This window comes from Alosa alosa, chromosome 15, assembly GCF_017589495.1.
Source record: "Alosa alosa isolate M-15738 ecotype Scorff River chromosome 15, AALO_Geno_1.1, whole genome shotgun sequence".
NCBI classification, from domain to species: domain Eukaryota; kingdom Metazoa; phylum Chordata; class Actinopteri; order Clupeiformes; family Clupeidae; genus Alosa; species Alosa alosa.
In genome coordinates, this window is record NC_063203.1 from 8,099,297 (window position 1) to 8,112,161 (window position 12,865).

General features: G+C 44.8%; 1 protein-coding gene across 2 annotated transcripts; it reads right to left on the reverse strand.

Moving 5' to 3' along the window:
- phf12b (PHD finger protein 12b) lies at window positions 1-11,754 on the reverse strand. Of its 2 annotated transcripts, XM_048265218.1 has the most exons (16): window positions 11,249-11,754; window positions 10,816-10,939; window positions 10,041-10,219; window positions 7,962-8,034; window positions 5,749-6,214; window positions 5,409-5,529; window positions 4,538-4,670; window positions 4,117-4,278; window positions 3,843-3,995; window positions 3,006-3,684; window positions 2,587-2,676; window positions 2,258-2,422; window positions 1,950-2,048; window positions 1,768-1,850; window positions 1,471-1,609; window positions 1-1,168 (listed from the first exon to the last, which is right to left on the reverse strand). In XM_048265218.1, the coding sequence occupies exons 2-16, from the start codon at window positions 10,879-10,881 to the stop codon at window positions 768-770; spliced, it is 3,009 nt and encodes a 1,002-aa protein (XP_048121175.1). In that variant the 5' UTR covers window positions 10,882-10,939; window positions 11,249-11,754; the 3' UTR covers window positions 1-767. The 2 variants fall into 2 exon arrangements, with proteins under 2 accessions (XP_048121175.1, XP_048121174.1); XM_048265217.1 differs by having other exon boundaries at window positions 10,816-11,754.
- Between the last annotated feature and the right edge of the window lie 1,111 nt (window positions 11,755-12,865).

The following is a 12,865-nucleotide window of genomic DNA, read 5'->3' on the forward strand; positions in this document are numbered from 1 at the left end:
TGTACTTAAAAATCTTTATGTATTTACACTGTTATAATACAGGCAAAAACCTTTTTTTCCATGTACAGAAATGCAAGAATTTTAAAACGAGATCTAAAACGATGTGTCTATTTACACAAGCTATTACAGATGGGACAGGACATAAAGACAGGTTTTACCACAAAGTTTTATACACAAAGAGAACTTAAAACTCAGGAAGTCTTGTCAAATTGAAACTATACAACAACGTATATGTACAAGGTGTCCTATGCCTCAATCACGGAAAACTGAAATGCCTTGTATGTCCATCACATACAGTTATCAAACATACACTTGTGTGCATGTGTGTGCAAGATGATAACAGCTACCTGCAGTGCAAAAGTAGCAAAAGAAGGTATGAATATATTTTACCATCATAAAATAGAATGGGATTAAATGAGCTGATTGAAAGAGAACACATATCAAAACATCCTATACTGGCACAAAGAGGACAATATGATACTCTGTGTATGAAGATCAGGTGACAAACTCCCAAATAGCGGAAGATAGCACCTTTTCAAGAAATAGTTGTAGAAACGGCCTTTGCATTATTTGAATTCCATTAAACAAAAAAGAAACAAAACAAAAAAATTAAAACAATGTGCAAAATTAAATGGCTCATGAGACCTCAAAATACCTTGAATTCAGATGAATGTATGAATGTCACAAAATGAAAGTTGCTTCGTTTTTTTCCCTATGCAAATAGGCTTCATGAGCTTCCCTTGGGGCATGGTTGTGGCAGCCGGGAGCTAGGGCACCGAGTTTGAGTGCAGCACGGGCACTTGCTGTGACGAGAGAGCACGGGCGCCTGCCAGCTCTTGGGACTCCTGGACGGGGCAGGCCATGTCCTCTTGCACCTCCATCACCACCTCCTCCATCACCACCACCTCCTCCTTGGGCTGCTTGGCGGCGAACTCGGCGATGCTGAAGATGAACTGCAGGCAGCCCAGCTTGACGCAGCTGCCGTGGTGCAGGAGCGCCGTGCCCTCCCAACCGGCTCCGCTGCCCCCAATCAGGCTCGAGCTGCTGGCCTTGCAGTTGCACTGGTGCCTGGAGGACTCCGCCTGGCATTGGCTGCTCATCACGCCACCTGCTGGCAGAAAGCCCTCCACTGCGTCCTCCGCCTCAGATTTCCTCTTCTTACAGCGACCTGTGGGAACGCAGTGAATAAGTGATCACACAGCTGATGGTGGGAAAAATATCCATTTTAATATTAGACTGCATCATGACACAGCATTCCAAAAGCTCCTTAAAGATGGAACTCCTAATGGGTTGAACCCCCATTAAATCAGGAATTTAATACAGAATTACATGAAAACTCAAGGGTCCCCCAACAACTGAAACTGATACATGTATAAATGTGCCCTACAGATGTATAAACCATGCATCAACTAAGCTTGAGAGTCTCTTAGTCAAACAGCCATTCTATTCCAGAGCATGGGGGATACTCACGGGTGATGCTCTGCACTTTGGAGACCAGACTGCTCGGTGGGGTGGGAGCCACCTTCTCTGAGAAGTCACAAGAGTAGAGGACGTTGTCCACGGTGGTCCCGTGCTCACTGTAGTTCAGCAGCTCATAATGCTTCGTGTTCTGAGGAACCAAAAGAGTGACAGGATGTAGACTTGATAGTGTAATTCCAATAAGCTAAGCTTATTAGAGGAAGCCCAATCTAACTATTTTGTCTATGGTATGTGATTTGCTATACTTTATAAGCACTTTCAGTATGCATGTGGCTGGGTGTTGCTTACCTCATCATAGAAAATACAGGCATGTTTTCCTGAAACATAATTGCAACGACCATATTTGGTAAGGCACACGTCCATTTCAGCACCTGGAGAATAGACGTCAAGTGGACAGTGTTAGCCACCCATGTATGTACACAAAACCAAGTGCCTGAATGTTTATTCATTTTTCGCCAGTCAAGTCTTACCGGTTCCTATGTACAGGGTCCTGTAACGCATGCTTACAGCTTCCCCTTTGCCCAGCACAGGATAAAACGCAGCCCGCGCCTGAACCTCCTTCTTTTGTGCTGTAATTATAGCATAGATAGTACACGTTACATAATAATAAAAAAAATTTCATCGCATACATACACAAATATAAAACAATTGTATTTGGGTCATTCCGTACCCTCACTTCAAATGGCCATCTTAGAATGAACACTTGCAACATTAAACAGAGTTTGTCCAGTCAGGCTAAAGAATGAGGACAAGAGAACAAGGGCTACTGTAGTCTTACCTTCAGAGGGCGGGGTGGGGGTAGGAGGAGATGGAGAGGCAGAAATGGGAGAGGGCACCCCACAGGGTTTGGGGAGCTGGGAGACCTTCTTGGGGAAGAGCTGCTGGATCCTCTGCCAAGCCAGCATTCGAACCATGTCTTCATCCAGCTTGCTCAGCTCAATGTCTGTCCACAAAACAGCATTTACAATAAGCACCAAAATACAGGTACACTTACGCGATAGCATTGAGTGCACACTAGTGGGAATTGTGAAAAACACCTTGGGTGCATCCTGGTTTTAGCTTTTTTGTCTGTTCATAAAGAGTAGCACTGAGTTGAATGAGCCTCACCTGGTTTTCCTTCAACTACTCCTTTCAAGCAGCCGGACAGAGCTGCTATTGCTGGAGACATGGACATGCTACCGGGAGACACCTTCCCCCCTAAGTGCAAAAAACATGACATTGAGAAATGGAAAAACACTGCAGTCTAAATAACATGACTAAGCTTTTAGCTCAATGCATTGATAGCAGTCTCTCAATGGAGGTCAATCAATCGGCAATCTACATTTCCGACTGATTTATGTAAGACTGCTAAATAACATTATGTACCTTGTTGTTTCAGTCCACTGAAAAAGCAACTTGGTTTTGAGAGAGATAAAAAATATGTCTGGAGAGCATGTTTGAAATTATTTGAAAACAGTGACTAAGCCTCCAACTAGCCATAAAACCTCTGCTCTGCCCTGGCTGGTTTGTGGAAAGAGGTGCCATACCGGAGGGAGGTAGAGGGGATGCCAGCCTGTCCGTGGGCTTATCCTGGATGGGTCTGGGCAGGGTGAAGGTATGCGTGTCCACCACAGAGGACGAAACCTTGGCACCACCCATACTAGCCACCTCGCCAGCCAAGACCGAGCTGGCACCCGATGATGCCGGTGACACCAGACGGGGGCTCTCTCTCTGAGCGCAGACGCTTAAGGGAGGGCCGCTCTTCTCAGTCTTCACGCCATCCGTCTTCACATGGTTGGGGAGCGATGGCTCCAGCACCGACGGACTCTGCAGCCTGGTGGGCTTGTGGTCACCCTGCTCCGTCACCTCATGCACCACGGGGCCATTGGCCTTCAGCCGTCCCTCCAGCAGGCCGTTGAGGGGCCTGCAGTCCTGGCAGGGCTTCTCGCTCGAGTCACTGCACCGGTCCAGTTGTTCCGAAGGGGCCTGGGGCTTGTGGACGACTGGAGCCCCCTGGGGGCCAACGCGAGCACTGCAGGGCTTGGACAAAGGGCTGGGTGAATGGGTCCTGTGTGTGGGGCTCGGGGAGCTGAGCTCGTTGGCCTCCACACAAGGCTTGACATCGGCCTGATGGCTCTGCTTGGAGTCCCGTTTTGAGGATGGCATCTGCTTGGCAGATAAATGTCTCATGACACTGCACTGAAGTGCAATGACACCACGAAGCCACTGCAGCACAAAAGGACAATAGTTAGAATGACACAGAACTAAATAAAATGCTCATCTACATAGAATTGACATACGAGGGAATACAAAGTCACTGGTATAGCCACTGGTATAGCCACTGTGATAACGGCAGGTGCTGGCTGGATGTCAGGTGTGCTCACCTCTTGTTGCTCGGCCTCGTTGGCAGAATACTGAAGGGGTGCCTGATGCTCCTTTTCAGGAACGCCGTGACAGATCAACTCCCCTTGTCGGACTCCAGAAGGTTCTGGAAGGGGAGGGGGGCACTGGTACTGACTCTTAATGGAGTCCGGGACCTGAAAAAGATTTAGTTAAATTAAGTTTCATGCTCTATACTTAATTTGTGCAACTAAGAAGGATATAGTTCCTTATTCTGCTTATGAGCATGGAGGACCATGCCAGCAATGGTAATGGTACCTTAAGTGCCAACTTGCTGTGATGAGGGCCCTTTCGGTGGGGCAAGTTTTGTCTGTGGGCCAGCCGCAGGAAGTCAACCTTGACAGCATTCTGGGAAATGCGGTCCTGGAACCGGTCAAAGAGCTGGCACCGATTGCTGTAGGTTGTACTCCTCTGGTTCAGCTGAGCAAGAAAAGGATGTTAGTTCACAACACAAAGCCGCCTCTCATATTCAACACACAAATTACTATCCGGTGATCATAATTCACAATGTATTCACTAGTAATACGTAACAAATGGAAATGTGCTGGTAAAGTTCCTTTGTTTTCTGCTCCAAATTAAAATGTGCAGTCTGTTTAAAATACTGTTTAATTTGGGAAAATTTCCTTTCTATACTTCAGGGTGCTGAGCATTTCAAATGCTGATTTTGGTAGAGACTCACCACCACATGCTCAATGTGGTTTGGACACATCCATCTCCCAGTGGGCATGGCAGTGAGAGGCGGGTCCAGACAGTCCATGTGGAACAGCAGGGGGCAGTAATCGCACTGGACCAGCGGAGCAACTCTGCAGCTCCTGAGAACAGCAGAGGAAGACGAGCAGTTTCAAAAACATGTTGACTACTGGATCCAGAGATTGCCCGAAAAGGGAGAGTCCAATCTCAGGGTGAAAAAGTATAACGACAGTAGGGTCTGGACTTTTCCACCAGAAGCTGTTTTTTGGTTCCCACCCAGTTTCATGAGCAACATTACAAAACCTTTCTCTGACTTTTTAAGAGAAATGCCATTTCTATGACCTTTCACACTACTAATACAAACAAATGACATTTGCAATTGCAAAATGACTTTACTCCACACTGGCTGGGCTAATTTACTGAACTAATCAACCCTTCCCATGAGTTTTCTAACAGGATAGGTAGTCTCCATAAGGAAATCTCTGCTAGATCTATGCTATAACGTCTGGTATGCAAGTAAAATTAATTTTTAAAGCACATTTAACCACAGCTCGCACTGACCAAAGTGCTGTACATAGTGCATTAGCTAAAGAATAATAAAATAAAATAAAATAGATAAGTAAATAAATACACATACACATCAGTGATGCATTGCATCTTACTCATTAAAATCAAATAATGCATATATTTGAGGGTTAATCAGATTGTGATGAACAAATACGGAACATGCAAAACTATGTAAATGTATGAAAATGCAGGTGTCTAAGATGACCAGGTTGTTGGACCTGTCAAGTAACTTTATGAATAGCAAATACTGAATTGAACACTTTCTTTTGTTCATAGTGTTCAAGATGTCCTACCTGCTACAGGAGTAGCACAGCCTGACTGGCAGTGGTACCAGCCCACTGGGGTCCAGCTCGTGCTGCTGCCTCTTTACATTCTTTCCGGTCATTTCTTCTTTCCGTCTTCGCTTGCTGCTTCCTGGAAGACCACGGACATTGTGTCATTAATCAGATTCATTCAACATTAGATTACAGTGAGAACATACATCAGGGGCATTTATGCTAAAGGAATGCTTGCAGCTTGTACACTGCACTGCTGCTTCCAATATGGTAAAGGGAGGACAGATGGCTGCTTCTATGAACTACAATGGGCTCTTGGCAATGGGTTGAGAGTGTTAAGTGATACCACTCTGCTGACCTGGCAGCGCAGTCGTGCAAGTGAGCTCGTTGGGCAGCTGGAACTGCGTGGGGTTCTGCTCCATGGCGGCAGCGATGAGCAGCTCGAAGGGACGCTTCAGACGGGGTCCCCCCGTGGCCCCGTCCGTCTCCGGGCCCGGCGCGTCTTCCTCAGGGTCCAGCATCTCCTCGTCGGCGTCGTTGGGCTCCGATGGCGTGGGGGTGTCCGTGGAGGCGTTGGAGGTCGGGGTGCCGGGGCGGCTGCTGGGCCGACTGCTGACCCGGCGCTCCAGGAGACGGACCTGCGCCACCGCCACCCGCAGGCTCCCGCCGCCACCGCCCGGCACGGGGGGCAGACTGTCCAGACGCAGCGCAGGGCCCGTCCCGGCGCCCGCACTCAAGTCCAGCTCAGCTGCCGGGGACGATGAGCGCTTGGAGAGCGGACACTCCAGCAGGCCGTTCATCTGCTCGGCCTTCTGCTCACGCTTCTACACAACACACACACAAACAAACAAACAAACAAACAAACAATAGTCAGATAACAAACAAGCTCAGTTGGCTATTAGCCACACAATAAGGGCTACTTTCCCAGACAATATGCACTGACTAGAAACAAGACTCCACAATGGTGAAAATGTTCAAAATCTACACAGATCTGTTTCACAAATCAAAGACACAATGGTTAACTAGGATGAATTTACATTGGTATGGTAACTCCAAAATAAACGGCACAAACTATTTACTTAGGTGCCAAACAATGTTCTGTTGTGGCCAGGACTATACTCACTGTTCAGAAGAGATGGTAATATGATACACTAAAGTACATTGTGGCAAACAAAAGTCAGTAAAATAAAAATAAAATAGATAAGTAAATAAATACACATACACATCAGTGATGCATTGCATCTTACTCATTAAAATCAAATAATGCATATATTTGAGGGTTAATCAGATTGTGATGAACAAATACGGAACATGCAAAACTATGTAAATGTATGAAAATGCAGGTGTCTAAGATGACCAGGTTGTTGGACCTGTCAAGTAACTTTATGAATAGCAAATACTGAATTGAACACTTTCTTTTGTTCATAGTGTTCAAGATGTCCTACCTGCTACAGGAGTAGCACAGCCTGACTGGCAGTGGGACCAGCCCACTGGGGTCCAGCTCGTGCTGCTGCCTCTTTACATTCTTTCGGTCATTTCTTCTTTCCGTCTTAAGCTTGCTGCTTCCTGGAAGACCACGGACATTGTGTCATTAATCAGATTCATTCAACATTAGATTACAGTGAGAACATACATCAGGGGCATTTATGCTAAAGGAATGCTTGCAGCTTGTACACTGCACTGCTGCTTCCAATATGGTAAAGGGAGGACAGATGGCTGCTTCTATGAACTACAATGGGCTCTTGGCAATGGGTTGAGAGTGTTAAGTGATACCACTCTGCTGACCTGGCAGCGCAGTGGGTGCAAGTGAGCTTCGTTGGGCAGCTGGAACTGCGTGGGGTTCTGCTCCATGGCGGCAGCGATGAGCAGCTTCGAAGGGGCGCTTCAGGCGGGGTCCCCCGTGGCCCGTCCGTCTCCGGGCCAGCGTCTTCCTCAGGGTCCATCTCCACCGTCGGCGTCGTTGGGCTCCGATGGCGTGGGGTGTCGTGGGCGTTGGAGGTCAGGGTGCGAGGCGGCTGCTGGGCCGACTGCTGACCCAGCTCCAGGAGGCGGACCTGCGCCACCGCCACCCGCCAGGCTCCGCCCGCCACCGCCCGGCACGGGGGCGAACCGTCAGGCAAGCGCAGGGCCGTCCGGCGCCCGCCTCAAGTCCAGCTCAGCTGCGGGGGCGATGGCTTGGAGGCGGACACTCCAGCAGGCCGTTCATCTGCTCGGCCTTCTGCTCACAGCTTCTACACAACACACACACAAACAAACAAACAAACAAACAAACAATAGTCAGATAACAAACAAGCTCAGTTGGCTATTAGCCACACAATGGTGGAAATGTTCAAAATCTACACAGATCTGTTTCACAAATCAAAGACACAATGGTTAACTAGGATGAATTTACATTGGTATGGTAACTCCAAAATAAACGGCACAAACTATTTACTTAGGTGCCAAACAATGTTCTGTTGTGGCCAGGACTATACTCACTGTTCAGAAGAGATGGTAATATGATACACTAAAGTACATTGTGGCAAACAAAAGTCAGTAAAATAAAAATAAAAATCTAGAAATCCTTCTCACCTTCTTGTGAACATTACAGCGATGACACATCCAGTCTCCTGGAGGAAGCATTTCTTCACTCAGTGGGGGATTGCTGTTCCCAAAGTAAAACACAAATATCAGATACATTACTTTCACAACACAGCCAAATGTGGAACACTTCAGAGGTACAATACAGCAACTACCCTTTAAATCTTGATTTTTAGATATTCAGGCAAGGAAATTGGAACATTGAGTAATGCAAAAGGCATCACAGTATACTATGGTAAAAACTCCCTTTACACAACTGTTAGGTCAGGACAAACTATTGATCAATATCTGACTGGACGAGAAGCATTACGTGAGTCGCAATATCCCAAGAGGATGAACCAACAAAAATCCAAATAAATGACAGAAAACACTATTTGATGTCTTAATACTCAGTTGGTAGTAAAAGTGTTTTATAGAAGCAATTTGGCATTTCTGATTGTGGCCTTTGTTGGTAAAGGATATCCCTACAGCAGTGACTACTTGCGGCACTCTGCTGAATATGCGTTACCAAAGCCACTCTCACAAGTGCCATATTTTATCTAAAGCTAGAGACTGCCAATAAGTTGATTTCTCGATGGTATAGCCAAGGAAGTCATGGAGTCTGTTAAGAATTGTAGGGGCTGATAACATAACGTTACATGCAGCCGCCTTTACCGTTATCAAATAAATACCCAAAGTGAATTTTGATGATGTTGATAAGAACATATTCTGTGGTATATACACTACTGTGTAAAAACATTATACCCCAATGATAGGAAACACCATAAAGTTATTTAAGAACAATGAGAAAGTTTAGCATTTCCCATTCAACTAAACGAGAGCCAACAATCTTTTGCCACCAACCCCTGTGTGACGCTGACTATGACAACACATACATCTATACATGTTTGAAGTGTTCAAGTATTTTGAAATGTGTCCTGGATCAGCATTAATAGATTGCTTGAATAACATTTATGTCTCCTTGCATGCTCAGAAGTTATTAAAAATAATAACAAAGAACCAACGATGCTGCAACTATGCTGTCTTGTCTCCCTCTAGTGGAAAGCATTACACATAGCCACAGGATATCCAGTGACAGGAGCATGACAACAAAGGGAGTGTAATTGGGCTTTTAGGCCCATGCTGAACCAAGAGTATTTCCATAATAAAGTTTTAATGACCCATCAGTATGGTCCATAGACAACGTCAAAAGTTGATAAGGGGAGGTTATAATGAGTGTAGACTCTTCTCAAGTATGTGATACCTTCTTAGAAATCAAAAGTAAATGGCTATGCTAATACACCAAACAGCTGCTTTTGTACAGGTTACATCGATTACTTTTGCCTGAACTGCAAACTGTGATCTATATAATGGTTTTGTTTGTGATCATTGGATCATTAACATGAACATCAACATTAGCATACAATTATTATTCTGAGGTTTTAGCACACAGACTAGCTTTGCTGTTGGGTGATGAGAAAGCCTTAACAACGACAGCCTCGATTACCATCATAATGTGACATGAAGTGTATTAGACAGCTCAGGTTGACTTAACAGAATGACAGATGAATGGTGCCAAGGTAAAAAAAAAAATTTGAAAGAGGTCACTATTCCGTGTAAACAGAAGCACCCTGACAAAGTGCAAGGCTGACTCCGAGTTTAACTTGCTCTTTACCATCAGCCTTAGGTGCTGCACAGTACACATACGGTAAATCTAGCAACGAGATAATGGAACATGAACAGCTTCAAACAGATACTGTGCCCTGCTGGCTCACTGAATTAACTGTGAAGTCTGTAGAGTGCAAATGCCTGGGGCCCAACTGCAGCTCCCCAAACGCACAAAAGGTGTCGATGATGCTGGCTGCATCTCCAGTAAAATGTGTTTCTTTGTAAAAATTATGATTTACTATGCTCATTGTACAAATGAGGTGGAGTTGACAGCCTCTCTAACTCTCACACGGTCCAAACATCACTTGACTGGCCACCTCATTTGCTGACTGTTATGGGAAACATTTGCTTTGAGGTAAGGGAAAGCTTGAAAAGTCCACGCAGACGCTTACAGACAATAAAGAATTCAAAGTATCAGTTTACCAGCACTGCAAATGAAAGGCGGCGGGACAATGATCACAACACAGAAGATCGCCTCCCTCGCGGCAACTATCACAGGTATCGTGGTTATTGGCTCTCCCACTTCTCCGGGGTTCCCTTTCCGGTTTTCGCTTCTTTTCTCCATCCTCAGACTTTGGTGGTGCAAGCAGCGTCTGTATTTGCTGAAAGTGGATACATTAAACAGGTCACAGGTTTACTTAAAACGCAAGTATATGCCGTTTGCGGATTGGCTTCCAACAGTGTAAACAAACATCCAAAAGACATGTTGTACCAAGCCATCATACAGCTGGCTAGTGCATATGTAACGTTGCAACCAGCGGTTAATTCCCAGTTTGTATCCATATACAGCTTGGGCTACAACATATCAAGTTTGGAGTCAAGCTACTCTCACAACTGTCTTCGCGAGTGTGGCCAGTTTAAGTGTTGATTAACATAGCTGTGAATTACCTTTTCATACGCCCAATTAACCTGTATATAATGTACATTAACGTGTACATGGTGTGCTTAGGCCTTGGCATACCTCATCAGTGCACTGGCTATAAATAACTGAAGTGCCAGCAAAGTTAATTATTGTAAAACTGCCTAGCACTACACTGTACTTTTGAGTTCATTGGTAGCATGGCTACTTCGAGCAACTGATTTGGATGGTTATTTTGCAAGTACCTCTTTCAACTTGACCAGCTCTTTCTGGATAGAGACAGTTTACAAGTGTGACTGTATCAGAATAAAATATAACTTGAATGACATCTTGCCTCACCTCCATTAGACCCCCAGACGTATCCAAATCGTACACAATCCTCGGGGTCTCCATTTTGTCCCACATTCATCAAACGTTAGCACAATCAAGGCTCCCGCTGGTAAGAATCCTTAGGTTTCACGGTCTAAGAGAGTGTGACACTCTCTTTTAATCGGCAGTCGATTGAAAAACAAATGTGACAAGGCTTCTTGAAGATGCTTTCATAAATGCAGAGAATAAAAGAGAGTAATGCTGGCTGTGCTAGCCAAGGTTAGTGTCGCTGCCTAGCTAGCTATTTAGCTAGCGACCCATTTCGACAAGCAAAGACAACGTTAAGGGTACTTGCTGTTAGGGTAACAGAGCTACGAAACACAGCGAACCATAATGTCAAAGGATCATCAAAAGTGCATAAATTGTAGGGTTTCCTTTCACCCCGAGCTTTAAATAGGCTTACCACGTTCGAAATAGTTATTGTTTATGCGGCCTAGCCTATGTGATTCTTCTCTCTGCTCCTGCAAAAGCTGCTGGTAAGGATGCTAGTAAAATGAACAAAACAGCTTGCTTCCATTGTTGTCAATAAGCAGATTCCAATAATATGCAGAAAAAATGTTCCCTTAGTTTAACCGACTGTTAAAAAGCGCAAACATGTTATTCGCCGCACACTGCAATATCTGAAGTATTGTTATGAAAAGGCAACCATCATTGCTTGCTAGCACAGCTAAGCTAACATTCTCTCAATTGAGTTGGCGCAAACGCGAACGAACTGACGTGTGAGCATGCGCATTGGGTTGTGAAAGTCGGGCTGGTCGGGCTCAGTGTTTGAATTAAAGGAAAAAATAAAGAAAATAATTCTGCTTAAATTGTTACACATTAAATACTCATACAAAAAGTTCGTAGAGAATGTTATGTAGGGTATTTTGTATTTTTTTGTAGTACTGGCGCCTGCGCTGCGCATGCTCATGGAGAGCATTGCAAATGGAGACGAACTAATTATCAAGTGTTGACCTCAAGTTACCGTTGTTCCGCCCTCATAGGGGCTTTTCGGAAGGGAAAGAGACTATGTCGGTATTTAGGCAAACTGGGATAAACTGTAGCAATTTTACAATGATAGAACGAACAATAAGAGGCCGAAGAAAAAGTCGGAATCGAAATTGCTTGCTGCTGCATCGCATCATCCCAGCAACAGTCCCTATCAAAGTACAATGGCGTCTCCCAAGTCTCGCGGGCGGCACGTCAATAAAGAGATGTAGGCTACATAGTAGCACCAGAGTGAAGCCGAGTGGTTTCGATCAGGGGTCTTTGGTAGCACCACTAATTCCATCCAAGCCGATAGCTTGAACGTGGAAACTGCTTGTAAACACAGTCGCTAGTTTTTAATGAGAATAATTACAGGCGAAACCATAGGCTACAAGTCTGGCCACTCACCCAAATACATTCTGTGCAATAAGTGAAGTGTGCTCCATGAAAGCCATATTTCTAGGAACGTGAGTAGGCTAACCCAAAAACGTTAGAAACGTTATAGGCTATTCCCCATCTGCGATTGTAACGTAACATGTAGATTGATTAGACTTAATGTAACATGAAGGGTTTTGCCCACGTTTTGTCCTGAATAATATACACACGACTGAACTATGTTAGAATAAATAGACTAGTTTTACGACTGAACTTTACAACATGAATGCATAGTTGGATGGGTAGTGTGACCACATTATTTGCTGAGCGCTAACGTAGGCCTATAGCCTACGTTCACAAAACGTAAGTGTTGAAAATAGGTCTATAGTCCCAGGTCTGTTTATGTGGAATGTTAATTATGTTGGAAATGGGGAGGTTTCCCAATCACACTGCAGTTCATTTATGGTAGCCTATTTGGCCAGCTAATCTTAGCACAGTTTTATGTGCTCAATGGGCAAATTCTCGCATGCTGTGATGTGATGTCCTCATGTGTCATTTCTGATGCACTTTTGTAAGCATGTTTGCAAAACTGCTATTATAGTACTCTTAAAATGTGAAGCCTACTCATGATTTTGAATACTTTATTGACAGATATTTCCATGAAATGGTTAAATATTAC

Coding starts and splice junctions, on each gene's coding strand:
- phf12b (XM_048265218.1), bottom strand. CDS start 10,881: ATGTGGGACAAAATGGAGACCCCGAGGATTGTGTACGATTTGGATACG. Junction 5,530..5,748: donor TTGCACGACTGCGCTGCCAG/GTCAGCAGAGTG, acceptor GTGGTCTTCCAG/GAAGCAGCAAGCGAAGACGG. Junction 1,851..1,949: donor GACCCTGTACATAGGAACCG/GTAAGACTTGAC, acceptor TCTATTCTCCAG/GTGCTGAAATGGACGTGTGC.